Source organism: Artemia sp. Qi Xiang Cuo, chromosome 16 (assembly GCF_049724085.1).
Source record: "Artemia sp. Qi Xiang Cuo chromosome 16, ASM4972408v1, whole genome shotgun sequence".
Taxonomy (NCBI): Eukaryota; Metazoa; Arthropoda; class Branchiopoda; order Anostraca; family Artemiidae; genus Artemia; species Artemia sp. Qi Xiang Cuo.
In genome coordinates, this window is record NC_142809.1 from 55,426,014 (window position 1) to 55,443,048 (window position 17,035).

Here is a 17,035-nt window from a genome sequence, read left to right on the forward strand (position 1 = left end):
TGACACATTATAGAACAGGTACATATTTGAGGTGTTTTGTCGTAAAAGTATGAGTTCAAATATGAGTGGGGATGTAGAGACATTCAAAAATATATCAGATTAAACCGTTTCAAAATGGTGCACAAATTTACTGAAAGAGAAAGGTACCATAACTAAGCATTTGCACCCTCTATAGCAGCACTGATAGACAGGTGAACCCACTATTTAATACTAAGGAACATGATTTAATCAATTGTTTTCAATTGTTACCACTGTGTATTAGTGTTGGTTACCACTGTGTTCTAATTACCACTTTTAGGTTCTTTGGAACAGTGATCTCATTAAAACTCTCCTATATTTATTTTAATTACATTACCTTCTACATTTATGAAAATAAACACTAAAATTAATCTATATGTTAACCACGTTTACAAAAATTAAGTGCCACATCCTGACACATTGTAATCATGATCGCACTGTTGAGTATCTATATTAATAGCAGTGCCAGGGGGACATGAAAAGTCAGAGACTATCCATTCACCGTCAGGTCCAAGTTGGCAAAGGTAATAATGTGTACAATCAATTGCAAAGTATCCTTCATGTGGACATTTTTCGTTGCCAGGTGGATCAGCAGTTGGTGTCTAAAAACAAAAAAACGGATATTACAACGTCTATTCCTAAATATAAGTTACCTAAAAAACACATGTTTTTTCAATTGAAAGTAAGGAGCAACATCAAAACTTAAAACGAACAGAAACTATTACGTATATTAGGGGGTTTGCCGTCTCCTCAATATCTCGCTCTTTACACTAAAGTTTGACTTTTTGTTCCAATTCTTTAAGAGTGACTCCTGAAACACAAGGGCCGTTTAATTAGAATTATAAGCCTTTTAAAACTTGAAAAAATATTTTAGCGTATCTAGAAAGATATTGAAGAGGGGGCAACCCCTCTTATATACCCCTTATAATTTTTGTTCGTTTTAAGTGTTGATGTTGCTTCTTATTTTTAATTTAATTTTTGTTTTTTTTTATTTCTGATCATTTTAAATAATGCCGGGAAATCTTCACGGAAAATCACTCCATGGAAAGGTCTTCCCATGCAAAATAGCGTAAGTGTATCCAAGCTATCAAAGAAAGTAAACAGATATTTTTGTGAATGGCATCAACTTTTCTATTTCAGGTCTACTAGAGGAGGTATGAAACTAAATTAAACACTACTATTTTTGTCCAGGTTTTTAAAAGGGTGAATGTTGTTAAAAATTGCGTGAAAATTTTTCTCAGCATACAAATAGCAGGTCAAACTATAAAGTTAAAAAAAAACGCAAAGATTTAAATTATTCTTTTCTTTATCCCTGAAAAGACTGTGTCAAGTTTTTCAGTGAAAAGTAAAGAACTCTATTAAATCAAAAATGAGAAAAAATAAAATAATCTACCAATCGTGAAGCTACCATAAATCAGCATCGATAAATAAATGACATCCAAAACGAACAGAAATTGCAATAAATAACCGAGTCAAACTCAAAACGAGCAGAAATTAACACGATTAGGGCTCAAAACTCCTATGCCTTCCCAAGGCAAGAACATAATTTACACTTTACTGAAAAAAACACAAATGAATGTACATTGTCAGTTTAATATACATTTACTGATATTTAGTAATCAAAATGTTAATATTATTTGATTTATTAAAGTTATAAAAGTAAAAACATATATATTTTTTCAGTAAAGTGCAAATTATGATGTATATGCATATATATATATATATATATATATATATATATATATATATATATATATATATATATATATATATATATATATATATATATATATATATATATATATATATATATATATATATATATATATATATATATATATATATATATATATATATATATATATATATATATATATATATATATATATATATATATTAATCAAAACTTTTTGCACAAATAAGTTTTTCGAATAAAAAAGTGAAGAACTCCATTAAACCAAAAATGAACAAAAATAGAATCAAATAATCTACCAAGCATACAACTACCACAAAATCAGTATCAATAAATAAATGAAACCCAAAAATGGCAGATATTAAAATAAGTCAAACTCAAAACGAGCAGAAATTAATCTGAGTAGGGCTTTAAACCCTATGCTTCCTAAAATCCAAAATATAATTTATACTTTACTGAAAAAAAAAATTGAACGATTTACTGAAAAAATGTGCATTTTCAGTTTAATTTACATATGCTGATATTTATTCCTTGATATCTTAATTAATTTTTGTTTTCTTAAAGTTATAAGTAAAAACATTTAACAGAATTTTTTTCAGTAAAGTACAAATTATATTCTGTATTTTAGAAAGCATAGGGTTTTTCATTGGTTTGGGCTTTGATCTTTCATACAGTGTTTGTCCGGATCTTGTCTAGTGAGCTCTAAAAGGTTAGATTCCTGTTGTTTTTTTGTTGTTTTTTTGTTGTTGCTTTTTTTTTTAGCACTGAGGACGACTTGGTGGAGATCCTTGTTGAAATATTTACTGGTTTTTCGTCTTCATATTTTACCACTGGCTGACAAAATCCTTGTTTTCTCACCCTTTTTTGGTTTTATTTATCATTTACTATTTCCTTTCCTCTCTTAGCTTTATACCTCAAAAGTTATTGGAGGGCAACTAACGTCCCTCTCAATTCTACCTTTTCCCCAAACTCATCCAATCAAAATTTTGGGATTGACATTTTGTTCAACGTAGTTGAAAGTTCTGGAAATTAGGTCTTTGCCAGCGTTGTAATAGAAACATCAAAAAGGAACCATTCAATTTGGAATTGAGAGGGATAGTACCCTAATTAATATGTCAAAAGTGATCGGAGGGCGAATGCCCCCTCCCATATATCCATCATTTCCCCAAATACTTCCGATCAACATTTTGATATATCAATTTTGTTGAACGTAGTTGAAGGGTCCGGAAATTATGTTTTTGAGTAAGACAACCCCCAACAGCCCTCGGGGCTAAGATGGTAAGTTATGTCCTGAAGGCATATAATGTCATATAGAAAATTTTGTCGTAAAAACTTCAAAAAGGACTCTTTCGACTGGAAATTGAGATACTATTGCCCTTTTTAATAGTCGAAAGTAATCAGAGGGAAAATAGCCCCGACGCCCATCATTTCCCCAAACATTTCCAATCAACATTTTGGTATGGCCATTTTGTTCAACGTAGATGAAATGTTTGGAAATTATGTGTCTGAGGATGACATCCCTCCCCCCAAAGCCCTGATGACAAGGGTCGTAAGTTATGCCCTTGGGGCATATAAGGTTTTTATAGAAAGTTTTGTCTTAGAAACTTCAAAAAGGGATTATTCGATTGGAGATTAAGAAGACTAGTGCCTTTTTTATTAGTCAAAAGTCATCAGAGGGCAAATATCTAACTCCACGCCTATCATTTCCCCAAATACTTCTAATCAAAATTTTGATATAGCCATTTTGGTAAGCCTATCAGAAGGGTCTGGAAATTATGTCTTTGAGGATAAAAAATCCCCCCAGCCCTCAGAGCAAAGGTTATAAGTTGTGCCCAGGGGACATATAGGGTATTTGTAGAAAGTGTGGTCATATAAACTTCAAAGGGGGATCATTGGATTGCTAATCCGACGGTCTAGTGCTCTTTTTAAAAGTCAAAGGATCAGAGGGCAGCTACCCTCTCACCCCTACACACACGTCATAACGTCTCAAAATGCCTCTAATAGAAATTTTGAGATAGCCATTCTATTCAAAATAGTTTAAATATCATAAAACACGGCTTTTTGGGGTTGAAACAAACCCCAGAGATTATAAACAGAGGTTGTAAGCTATGCCCAGTGCGCATTAAAGGTTTTTATAGAAGGGATGGCTGTTTAACTTCGAAGAGGCTCAGTCTTTCTCCCTGAAAAAGACTATGTCAATATAAAACGAACAGAAATTAATCAAAAAACTTTTTAGCACAAATAAATTTTTCAAAAAAAGTAAAGAAATCCATTAAACCAAAAATGAACAAAAAATTAATAAAATAATCTACGAAGCTTATAGGTACCACAAATCAGTATCAATAAATAAATGAAACCCAAAACAAACAGAAATTAAAATAAGTCAAACTAAAAACGAGCAGCAAATAATCTGAGTAGGGTTCTTAACCCTGTGCTTTCTAAAATACAGAATATAATTTGTAATTTACGGAAAAAAATTCTGTTAAATGTTTTTACTTATAACTTTAAGAAAACAAAAATTAATTAAGATTTCAAGGAATAAATATCAGCATATGTATATTAAACTGACAATACACATTTTTTTCAGTAAATCGTTTGATTTTTTTCAGTAAAGTATAAATTATATTCTGGATTTTAGGAAGCATAGGGTTTAGAACACTACTCAAATTAATTTCTACTCGTTTTGAGTTTGACTTATTTTAATATCTATCTGTTTTGGGTTTCATTTATTTATTGATACTGATTTTGTGGTAGTTGATGCTTGGTAGATTATTTGATTCTATTTTTGTTAATTTTTGGTTTAATTGAGTTCTTTACTTTTTTTTTAAAAACTTATTTGTGCAAAGTTTTTTTCGATTAATATATATATATATATATATATATATATATATATATATATATATATATATATATATATATATATATATATATATATATATATATATATATATATATATATATATATATATATATATATATATATATATATATATATATATATATATATATATATATATATATATATATATATATATATATATATACATATATATATATATATATATATATACATATATATATATTTATATATGACTACATGACTACACTGTGTCCTTTTTCTTTTTGCCACTATGAGTTACCATTTGCTACCACTAGGTCCTAGATACCACATTTTAGTATTTTTGGAAGATTAAACCTTATCAGACTTTTTTAATTACTCCCTGATATTTTTTTATTTACATTAGCTTCTTGATTATGTCAAACTTAATCAAAAAGCATTTTAACTATGTTCGCAAAAATTATGCCTCAGCGATAGAATGGCACATTTTGGGACTAGGTATGTATTAAAGGTATGATGTAGTTAAGATATGAATCCAAACATAAGTGGAAATGCCAAGACTTTTAAAGAATATTCAGATTTTGCAATTTCAAATTTCAAATTTCAAGCAGAAGGGCAGAAGCAAAAAGATATTGGGTCTTACACCATAAAAAAAAAAACCATATTGGGTGTTACATTTACGAAAGACAAAAAGTAAGCCAACTTTTCACACTAAATCTATGATTCGGTGCCAAAGCCTGACACATTATAGAACAGGTACATATTTGAGGTGTTTTGTCGTCTGAGTTTAGTTCTAAATTTTTATTCCCTTAAAGTTCGTTAAGGATACACACCTTTGTTTGACAATCACAGTAAAAAAAGAAAAAATAAGGCTTCAAACACGACGCACGCATTCAATAGTAGAAGCATAGTAAACCTGAAAAGAACCATGCCTTCTGGAAAGATTTATATGTGAACTGTACCTTTAGCTATACTACAACTACTACTAATAACAATTCCTAGCAGCACCAATCTGCCTGCGGCCAACTAAGCTACGCAAGTTCCTTCTCCATCCCTATATTTTCAAAACTTCCCTCCATACAACCTCCCAGGAAGTTCCCATTTCCCTTAAATCTTTCCTAACGGCATCCCCTCACTCCAAAGAAGGACGATCTTCCAAAAAGAACAATCTTTGGCAATGTGTCATCCTTCCTTCGCAGAATGTGCCCTAGTCATCTCAACCTTTCGCTTACTATAGTCCTAGAAATCGGGATTTAAACACACTTTTTCATACAGGCTACTGTTTTAAATACAGTCAGTCAGTCCAGTACCTAAAAAATCCATAGGCAATTTCTCTGGAAAACATCTAGCAAATATATCTCCGTTTTTCGGAGAGCCCATGCTTCAGAACCGTACTGGACCATTCTCATCACTGTAGCTTGTAATATTCTAATATTGGTTCGCAGACTTATCTTCCTGTTCGTCCAAACTTTTTTAGCTTTGAAAAAACACCAAGGGTTTCGGCTATTCTACTTTTCACATCTTCATTGCACCCGCCATCTTTACAAATATTACTACCTAAGGAAGTGAAGCTCTCCACTTGGTTGATCTTTTCTTTACCCAGCGGAACCTTTTGATTTTCATTAATTCCCAGCTTTCGGGACTTAGTCTTCTTAGCCTTAATCTTCAAACTTATTCTGGCATTCTGAACTCGCAGAACCTGTGAAAGTTCGTTCATTTTGCTCACGCTTTCATCTAGGACGCTTCAACCATTAGCTTAATCTAAATTCAGGTATATTTTACTTTCTAATTCTACTCCGTGTTCGCCCATTGCCTTTGGTGTGCTATAGCTATAGTACAGTGAAATCAAAAATTCAAATTGAGACTTTAAGATGCATTTTCAGAGTGGTGGCGGATATTTTTAGCGAGTCGAAGCTTAATTCATTGTACTTCGAAACTGCATGAAGTCTAGTCAATGCTCTGCATATCCCATATGTTCAGTCTGAACAATTCCGACCAAGTCTTCGTAAGTTCTACCATGAAACACCTGAATAGAATAAGAAAACAGCTTGTATTTTTTCCCTGGATTAGCAAAATTAGGTTTATCGCATTTTACTTACGTTGCAATCTACACACGGAGCAACTTCTCCATTTAGTTCTTCCCAAACATGATGAAGGAGGGGAAATGGCCTGGAATGGCATTTGTGACGGAAGTCATCAGTTTCAATAGACCAAACCATTGCACCGGCCAGATCATACATGTTAACCAGCTTAAGCTGTAATATAAAGATAATTCCATTTTCATACGTTGTTATCAATCTGATTTTTCAGTAAGCAAAAAGGAAAACGGAACAAGAATTTTAATAGAGGTAGTGCTGTAGTGCTGGTTAAGTAGGAGCCATATGTGTTCAATGTATTATATTTTACCCCGACCGTTTTGTATTAAGACATTGGTCGTAGAAACTTGGATGGGGCTCATTTGATTGGAAGTTGAAAGTTCTAATGCTTTTTTTATGGTTGAAAAAAAAAGATAAGGATGCAACCAGCCTCCTATCTGCGTTTTTCTGCAGATGAATCTCAGAGTTTTCTCTGAGTTTAATACGATACCCCTAGATAAGAAACTTAAAACACGCTATATGCATCCAAGCTTTCAAATCAACTGTAATATCTCAGGAATGACAGTAGTAAGGCAATACACAGTCCTGACTCTGATTGCGTAATATGCCTTACCAGGGTCATTTGCCTATTACAATGAACTCTACATGGGTTGGCAGACAGGTTTTCTAGTATGACACCCATTTTTTTGGAGGTCAAACAGAGAGAGTGGCGGTCACACTAACTTGATTAGTAGTTGGATTCGGATATAAGGAGTAATTTTCATTGTAGTTCTTATTAGTAGGAGAATTGAATTCAGAGAGAGAATAGTTTATTTGAGAGGATATTAGTCGAGAAAAAAAAAATGAGTGGTGCATTTACATTATTGGAGATTAATGATGGAACCGACAGCAGCAGCAGCAACGATATACGAGTACCCAATGTAGCTGTGGAAATAACCGCTGGCTGTAGACTATGTCTTGAATGGGACATTATGTATGCGAGATATGTGATATCATTAAGCAAGTTTAAGCAGGAGGAGCAACTATGTTTTGCTGGAAAAGTGAATATTCTCCATATAAATAAACTCCGGTCAGCATTAAATGTCCTATCGAAATATATTGATGAGAACAAAATGCATCAGTGAATATTATTTTTGTAATTATGTTCAATAAAAATGTTTCTAAATCAATGATATTTTTCTTTCTTTCTATAGTAGACAAGCATATATTTTCTAGAGTACAAAAAGAAATTCTGGTTAGTCTGAAGTTGGTTGTGAGAGAGTTAGGACTCTAAAAAATGGATAGATTCGAGAAAGAGCGAATCATGAGGAATCTAGTTCTTATGGAAAAACGTTTTATTCTAGATGATGATTTTCTAGAGTTGTTAATTCAAAGGAAGATATTTTCTCGGGGAATGCTTGTCGATATAATGAAAACTGATTCTCCATCATTAGACTATTGTATAAAGCTTCTACATCGTGGTCCAAATGTATTTACACAATTTATTGATATATTGATCACGACACGGCAAAACTATATTGTGGATATGCTTTTAAACATTAGTTTTGAAATTTAGGACTATTTTCATGAGAAAGATGGTGCTCAAGGAGATTTACTCCTCTCTCTCTCTCTCAGACAATTTTTGTTGTTGCTAGCTCAGTTTCATTGTGGTAGTGAGAGTGTCAACACATGACAAAATGTTCCATACATGTCCGTTATGTATGCACTAACTGGGCAGCTGGTCATCATCATGTGAGAATTGCACAATGATTGAGGAGTATGATGAAAAGTGTAGATTATGCAACCCGTGTAAATTGCATAGACGATTTGCTCTACAAATTAAAGGTTGTAATTCCTGTCTTGAAGAGGTGTGTGACTCTCATCCTAGAGGTCACCTATGCTCAAATTGTCATTATGATAAATGTAATCAGTTGGAGATTACATATACCGGTTTGATTTGAAATAAGCCTAACAATGATTTTAGTTTATTGCTGCATGATTGGTCTCGTAATGGTTTTAGATTGTTTTGGGTTAAGGAACCAGGTCATCAATTCAACTTTTGGAACAAAAAAAGAATATTGTTTCTACATCATCATTGGGAAGACACTGGGTGTTATGATTACAAGCTCACTTATTTTTATTTGGCTGTGACGGAATGTGATTCGACACTTGAGGACACTGTTTGTGAAATTGCTTCAAATATGCAAATTGAAACATTTGAATTCTATAGAATGAATGAGAATAGTATCATTAACTATACAAAGAGATATGACAAGGGTGAAGTCACACTCTACTGTAGAAAATGTGACCCTAACATTGCAGTACATCAGGATCAGTACACTGTGAATTCAGATAATCTACCTGCACTAGTTGTTGTCGGCAAATACCTAGTAGTGGATGAAATCTAAAGAGTAGAAAAGTCGTTTTATCATGTATATAAAATTTTTTTTTATTAATAAACAATTTCACATACATCTTTAGAACATTTTATTCTTAGGGCACTAAAATCAATATTGAATACACTTGTAAGTATATTCTCCACTAGAAAGTCGTTCAATTGAGGTAGGTCAACGTAGATGTCGAGAAACTGCTTGTAGGTGTAGCCACGACATCTGAACATGAAAAAGAGTAGTGCAGGAAAGCCACATGTATTAGTTATTAAATCCTACAATCTTCTTTGATTTTGAATAATGATCTCCCCCGTGCTTTCAATAAACCTGCTGATGTATGGTGCATAGAATTTAAATGAGAGAACAAAAGGATAAAAAAATTAAAGAGCTTTTGAAGACTGAAGCATGTTTCACCACGGGCCGGTCGTTAAAGGCACCTTGTGAATCTTCCCACTATTCAGGATATTTGCTGACCTTTATTTTATTTAAAGTTAGAACAAGTGACGACAAAAGGCCTAGAACTTGGGCCGACATAGAGCCATTGTTAACCCAGCGCGTCGGTGATGGCGACTGGGGGTGCTCTTTTTATCAGGAAACTGCTGTCGGTCAGGATTTCCCAATAGGTCTCAAATTGACTCAGTGATATTAGCGTGATACTCTCAGTCAGAGCATTGGCAAATGTACACTCTAAACGTACATTCCCTGTTCGTGCTATGGTCATATCCTGTATGCCTGAAAAATCCAAAACAATAACCCCATGATTTTTTGAAAACATTGAATCGGTTATTCCATTTTCAGATAGTTGAGAATCATGATCTAGGGATTGCATAGTCAACTCGTACAGAGTTCTATAGGATTTTTTGTCAAATGATAAAGTGTACAGTGGAATACCATTCACTTTGCACACAAGGCTAGATAGACCGAAAAAATTAAAATCGGGGGGGGGGGGCTTCAATCCAGGATCCAACGGCACTGCCACTCTCCACAAAGGCCAAAGCCAATTTTGATGGGATTTCTCCATTGATAAATGATGAATCGCTATAGCTACGAGATCCGGTGGCAATGTGACGTTTATTGGTGATCGTATGAGGAACAAGAAGTTTAATGTTATTGCCATTGGCTCTTAGCTTTTTCACTGTCAATGGAACAGAGCTCATAACCTGTTGTTTTTAGGCGTGGAGAATTGCCGAAGTGATAATAAAATTTGTATTGGGTGCTGCAGGAAGTGTTTTTCTCAAAATGAAATTCGATGGGGCCAACTGTAGCTTTAAGTCAATCTTGACTTGGGGGGTACCCATTGGGATATATTGAATATCTCATGATTTAATTTTCCAACTAGAAGATACTCCTGGGTCACTGCAGTAGTCAACTCACCGTCAGTATCAACACCTGACCGATATTCATAGCCTAATGATTTTGCTCTCAACTCCTTGTAAGCCTTTGGTGTCATCATCATAAATTGTATGTAGCTCGCACAATTGGATAGATTATTGCTATTGCTCACCAATTTTCCATTAATAAATATATTAATTTGTTTGAATAGGTTGTGTAGAATACAATTTTCATAGGAGAGACCATCGCCGGCATTTGGAGTTGTATTATCTGACTTTTTCTTCACCACAACATTTAAATCGATAAATGTTGATGACAAATCAATGAAATAGTCTTCATTGGAAAATATTTGAAAGTGTATATTTTCCGAGAGGGGTTGTTGAGGGTGAAATTGTTCATAGTAGCCATACTTGACACTGAAATCAACATTTTCAGAATTGAATAGATTCAATGAGGAAATGATTTATGTATATGATTCCTTGTGAGGGAGATAAGTCATCTTAAGAGAAGAAATCCTTCTTTGATCTACCAATCTTTTTCTTTTTCTTCTTCTTCTGCCTATTGGTCTTCCTTGTTTTATTCCTCAAAGTCCTTGTTGTTGTCCTTTGCTTCCTACCTGGGTGGAGAATGATGAGTGAATGACGCGAACACATCCTTTTCAATCCCTTCCCATTTTGTCGAGATTTTAGTTGCTCACCAACGGCTCTTGCTGAAAATCTAATATTTTCCTTAACACTGTCCTTGAAATTCTTGCCCGACCCCCAGTCCTGTAGTGTTGAGGCAGCAAAATTTGCTGCAGCAGGTACAAGATATTTTCCGGCAAGAGGTAGTGCAGAACGAAACAGCCTAGCAAACCAGCTACCAAGACCATAGCCGGACATTGTAGTACGCCCCTTGTAGTAATCCAATCCATTGCCTATGTGACGTGGACTCAGAGCACAACATAATAATCGATATCGGGACAGACAAATGGAACTCTCCTATTGTTCATTCTAGGCGATTGTACTGTCGTTGACAATGGGTCGAAAATGACATTTAATCCCTGCTAAGCTTTTTGTAATTGTTATACGCGCACCAAATTGAGGTCTTTTCGTTAAATGACAGAGTTCCAAATACGAAATGTTTACAGGAACATGCTTAAGATGCTTTATATTATAGTGATGAACAAATTCATGATTTTTTTTTCGTTCAAGAACACGTAGGAGGGGTACATTTGAATTGCCGACTCTCAATGTTTCCACGAAGGATGCATAGAAAAATATGCAAGAGTCCCAGGCGAAACCAGGCGGATAATCACGAAAAATAACTTGATTTATCCCGTAAACAATGTCAGCATTTTTCCCATCTATCATGTTCTTTTTATATACGAAACCACGGCTTAGGATATTGTGGAAAATAAAAGTATCGGTGTTAACAGGAGAAGTACTGGATATACTTTAATGTCCATGCGAATAATTAAAGTGGCCAGAGTCGTTCCTGCGATAAGGAATTAATCTTATGTATTTATGAAAAAAGACCCCTCAAGTGTTGAAGCACATAACTTTCGCTCGTGCGTGTGACTCGTCAATAGATTTACTTGCGTAAACACGATCAAAAGTGGCCTAATCCAACCTTTTCATTGTCCAATCGAGTGGTATAACTTTTATATCATACGCACGATCATTTCTCAGGATAACATAGGTATTTTTGAGAATACAGTCGACAAGAGCCACTTCATATGCACCATCAAATTTGATGGCAGGAGAGAGTTTTGTCCTAAAATCACTTGTAGTATTCGAGAAATTGTAGAGAGGATAGGAAACGTTGGACATAAAGTTACATAGAAATTATGAGACATTGTCAGTATTTTCAACACTAATCCAGGAATCAAAATCAGAGTTGTATCCTAGCCACCGAACAAGTAACTCTTTCTTACCCCTGCCAGTACGTATCTTTAATATCTTTTCAATTTGATAGATTTCACTAGCATTTTTAACTTTTTGTAGTTCAAAGTCATAAAAGCCGCCGAGATTATCTTCATCTTTGGTATCACGCAGGCGATAAGTTATGGGTTTAGTGTCTAGGATTTTTGCCACTTTAAAAATTCTGTGGACCACAAGTAATTCCCCTTTTCATAAAAATTAGTTGTTCTAATAATTCAAACAGTATCACCAACATTGAATTTATTTTTCATCTTCTTCTTGACAGCCGACGATTCATTGGAATACTGTTTAAGAAAGGTGACAATTGTATCATGATCAGAATGATGAACTTCCGTTGGCGTAGAGTTGGACAATGATCGATGAGGTCGTTGATTATAAATCAACATGATTTTATCAAGATCATGAATAAAAGCCGATGTATTTTTCAATGTACAATATCTTGAAATTAAAAGTCGAATAGTTCTTATCAATCGTTCGGCCAATGATAGAGCCAATGACTATGATAGAGCAGTGTACTATATTTCTCTAGTACTTTTGCAACATGGGGATTAACAAATTCACTACCCTGATCCGTTTGAATTTTTTTATACGAATCCTGTTCGAGAATACTTTCAAAGGCCTGAGCAACTTCAACACCTCTCTTTGATCGCAATGGAATTGCATATGCATAACGACTATAAGCACTGATTGCAAGTAGAATGTACTTTTACGGCGTATTGTGTCGTCTTTGAAGCTCATCTAGAGTCAGGAGATCTGCTTGCATTATATTCAATGGGTCAAAGGCTTTAGTTTTTCGATATTGATTGGCACGAAGTATATGACTTCTATGCAGAGTTTAACTTGATTCATTCTGTAGATAGTCTAGTACACTTTTAGTGTGAACACCAGTGACTTTGGAAAGAGTGGTGGGGGAACTTAAACTCCCCGCCTCACCAATATTTTCATAAACACCTTTCAGAACTTCAACCATTTTGAACGTTAACACGTTGTGTAACGTCCGCTACCCTTTTGTATACTGGCCATTGGTGGTGGTGGTGGTGATGGTGACGATGACTTGATACGTTTTCGCTCTGTGTTTAGCTGTCTGCGGTGTGCTAGCATGGTCCACAATTTAAATAAATTAGTATTCTTAATGTTCATATTTTAAGGATCTCAATGTTGTTGATGATGATGACGACGATGATGCAGGGTCATTTATTTTTTTTAGAATATTACAATATCAATAGTTGAGTTTTTGTCCTTTTAGTTCCATTAGATATCTTCCTAGATTAGTGTCAAATGATAATAGTCCTTTAAGATTTGTAACCATATCATAGATTAAATCAAGTATATTATAGCTCTTGCCCTGAATTATAATCCCTGACCCATTGCTCTCAACTTGAATGTGATCACTTTCCAACAGATAGGCTAGGAGTCGTTTACATTGTTCGCGCGATGAGTGGGGCATTAGATTTCCAATTTTAGATACAATTGAATCCAATTCCTCCTTCTTCAGTTGTGTTCCAGAAGCAGAATGCTGAGGAGATGATTCTTTTTTGGGGTCAGCAACAGCAGCAGCAGTGGGCTTCGACCGATAGGACTTGTGTTTGTCCACTCGACGAAGTGCATCTTGAAGTAAAAGCAGTTTTTTATCATCCTAAATATTCTCATTGTCAAGGAATTTACTCCGATTTTTTTCAAATTGTTCGACGGGCGAGAGAGCAAGATCTATTGGAGTCAATTTATAGTGTTTTGCCATTATCTCTGTCTTTAGAAAAAACTGTTTCCAAGTCCTGCAAATATTGGTAGTAAAAGTGTGAAAAAGCTACCGCCCGCCTGAAGAAGTCGTTTGCTTTTGAAATTATTTCCTTTCTTTTTAGAAGACCCTTTACGCACAATGGAACGATGTTTCTTTGCATTTTGCTTAACTGCTTATGACACTTTAGTATTACCCTTGGTCATATTTACCAAAAGTTTGGATATTAGATTAGTAAACTAGTTTTCAATACCGTGTTTGGTCAGTACTTTCCTATTCAAAAGTTTTGCACTGTTTAGAACTGACAAAAAACTTTTAGTCTCATTTAGCTTATTTAGTTTCATGATAGTGCCTAAGAGGTTTTTTTAGTGTTAACGGGGAGATATACTGTAATTTCATTGTCAAAAATATCTTTGACTATAAGCAGATCCTTAAGTGGTTTTTGACTAATATCCAATTTGATGTATCCGTATGTTTTATTAGGTTCATGACTGTATGCTGAGAGCAGATTTTTTGAGGCTCCCGGATAGAGCTATTTATTGAGAGCCATTAGCGAGCCAAAATCACGAAAAACTCTGTAGATGATCTAGTAGGGGCAGTTCAATGCAAGTGTTCGCAAACATTTGCTCTGATGAAAGAGATTGTGTAGAAACAGAGTAACTGAAGTCTGTTCATGACTAGAGCGAACAGTGAATAGTTTTAACGTTTCAAGGGACCAATGTTCAATAGATTCAGCCAAGTCATCAATGATCAACCAAGAGTTTTGTTTAATAATGCTGAAAAAATCAAGCCACTGTATGAATTGTATCTGCACCAACGCCGTTAATGTCGCAATTGCTTTTATTTTATCATATGACTCCTGCCAAATGCTGTAACAATAGTAGATTTTTTTTCGGCCTTATCACAAACAACTTTACGTAATTTTTTATTATGTTATTTAAGAGCGTTGTTTTGCCCAACATTGACGGCCCGAACAGAAACGACATGTATGGTGTTTTAAATTGGTACATGTTCCCCTCCATCATCCACTAGGACAACTAATCGCTGAATATAACCATCCGACAAATAAATAAAATCCCTCCTACTACTACTCCGTTGAGGAATAATAATAATAACGAGAAGAAGAAGAATACGAATAATATTTTAATTTATTATATACACAAAAAAGGTAAAAATACTTTTTAAAAAATAATAATTTTAAAAAGGAAAATTAAACATGAATAAAAAAAATACACTTTTTTTTTAAATTTATTTATAATAAAAAAAATACAACATTTACATAAACACTAGAAAAAACAAACACTTAAATAAATAAGCTTTTTTTTTTAATTTATTTATAAAAAAATACAACATTTATTGGACTAATGTGCACACTTGTGAAATAATATCATACACTTTTATTTACAACATTTTAAATTTTGGGGTCCCCCCTCCCCCCCCCCCCGGGGGCGGCCGCTGCGGCAGCCGGGGGGCCGGGACGCGGTGGGTGCCGGGGGGGCCGCTGCGGCGGGCCCGGGCCGGGGCTGTCCTTAAATACTTTCATTGGAAAGGCCGGGCACACACACACACACATTGTAAATTGATTTGTATAAAGAAAAAAAAAGAATTAAAAAAAAAACCTACTTACCCAAAAAACCCTCCCCCCCACAATATACTTTTTTTTTTAGTGAATCAAAGTTAATTTTTTTAGACAGACCTGTTTTATTTAATCTATACATTCAACTCGGTCTGAAATTAAAAAATGACCGTGTGGCAATACCTTCATACCAACCTCAAGTACAAAGAATTTGTCCGATATGGCAGACATGACGTTTTTATAAAAAATAACTGTTTAGTTTTTTAATTGTAAATATTAAAAAGCCTATACATTCGACATTTGTGCAAAACAACGTTCCAAAACGTTTACATAAAAACTCAAGTCTAAAGTATTTCTGTCAATGTGTGTAGGTAAAACCTTTCAACCGTGAGTGGTGTCCGTGCCGTTCGTTTCCAAGCAGTTGACCTTTGGACCAGGACACATTCTACAGGCTAGCGAACTAAGACGCTTGTCGGTTTTGAGCATTAACTATTGAATTGGGGCCTGGCGTTTCACTAGCTCTGGGTAGAGGGATTCGTCCCAGTTAGTGTAGTCCATTCGCGTTCTCCTGTCCTAGACATTTTACCAAAAATTCTAACTTTTTTCTGTGTCAAATATCCAAAGGAGTGACTAAATGTCCCCGTAGTACACTTGAACTTGTCCCTCAATCGGCCACTGTACCTTGCATACATTATAATAAAATGACAACATGATTTTATTGCATATTTCAGTTATTGCACTTCTGCCTGCAATATTTTTAATTAATACAATGTTTCTTTTCTTGCGATGTAGGAACACCATATTGGAGTCTATGCTTGTGAATGATGGGAAATTTGGATCTGCAATGATTCAAGCAGTATCTATGGCGTTGGTAGAAATGTCACATCGACTTCTGTGTCGTGTACAGTCACAAATTTTACCGAGAGGTAAGTTCAAAATGAGTCTATAGACTTCTTTTTCGACCTTCGTGTTTGCTTGTGAACGCTTACTGACAAAGGCGTCAATAAACGTTTTCATGTAAGAATGTTGACCGAATGGGAGGGCTCTATGAATCTTTTTGACGTTGAAACTATTGTACAACATCCATTTCAATAGCACGTGATGAAAAACGCTAGCCGGTTTTGGGTTGAGATCGGCAATTTGTTTTTGTTTTGAAGGTTCCCAGTGCATGCCCCCATCCTCTATTAAAGACAAATTGTAAGGACTCAGAAAATCCCTACCCACCGGTCTATTTATGCACGGAAAGACAAATTCTTTTACTGAATCATGGGTTTCCATGGATATTTAACCACCAATTTAACAAAAATATTCCTATGCCCCATTCTACTCACCACTAGCAAAGTCAGGGAAATTTAAAGGACGTAAATTGTTAAGACTTTTATAATTGCCAAATGGTAAACAATAGAGAAATATTGCCAATGGGTAAAGAGAATTCATATCCAAAAAAACTGCGTC

General features: G+C 34.6%; 1 protein-coding gene across 1 annotated transcript in view; it reads right to left on the minus strand.

The window, feature by feature from the left end:
• Positions 1-315: 315 nt before the first annotated feature.
• Positions 316-17,035, minus strand: part of LOC148943112 (acidic mammalian chitinase-like) — a 79,222-nt gene continuing 62,502 nt past the window's right edge. Inside the window, exons 6-7 of the mRNA XM_089102439.1 lie at positions 6,650-6,805; positions 316-620 (exon numbers count right to left, since the gene is read on the minus strand). Coding sequence (XP_088958565.1) covers positions 417-620; positions 6,650-6,805 — 360 coding nt within the window. The 3' untranslated portion in view covers positions 316-416. The remainder of the gene's footprint in view (positions 621-6,649; positions 6,806-17,035) is intronic.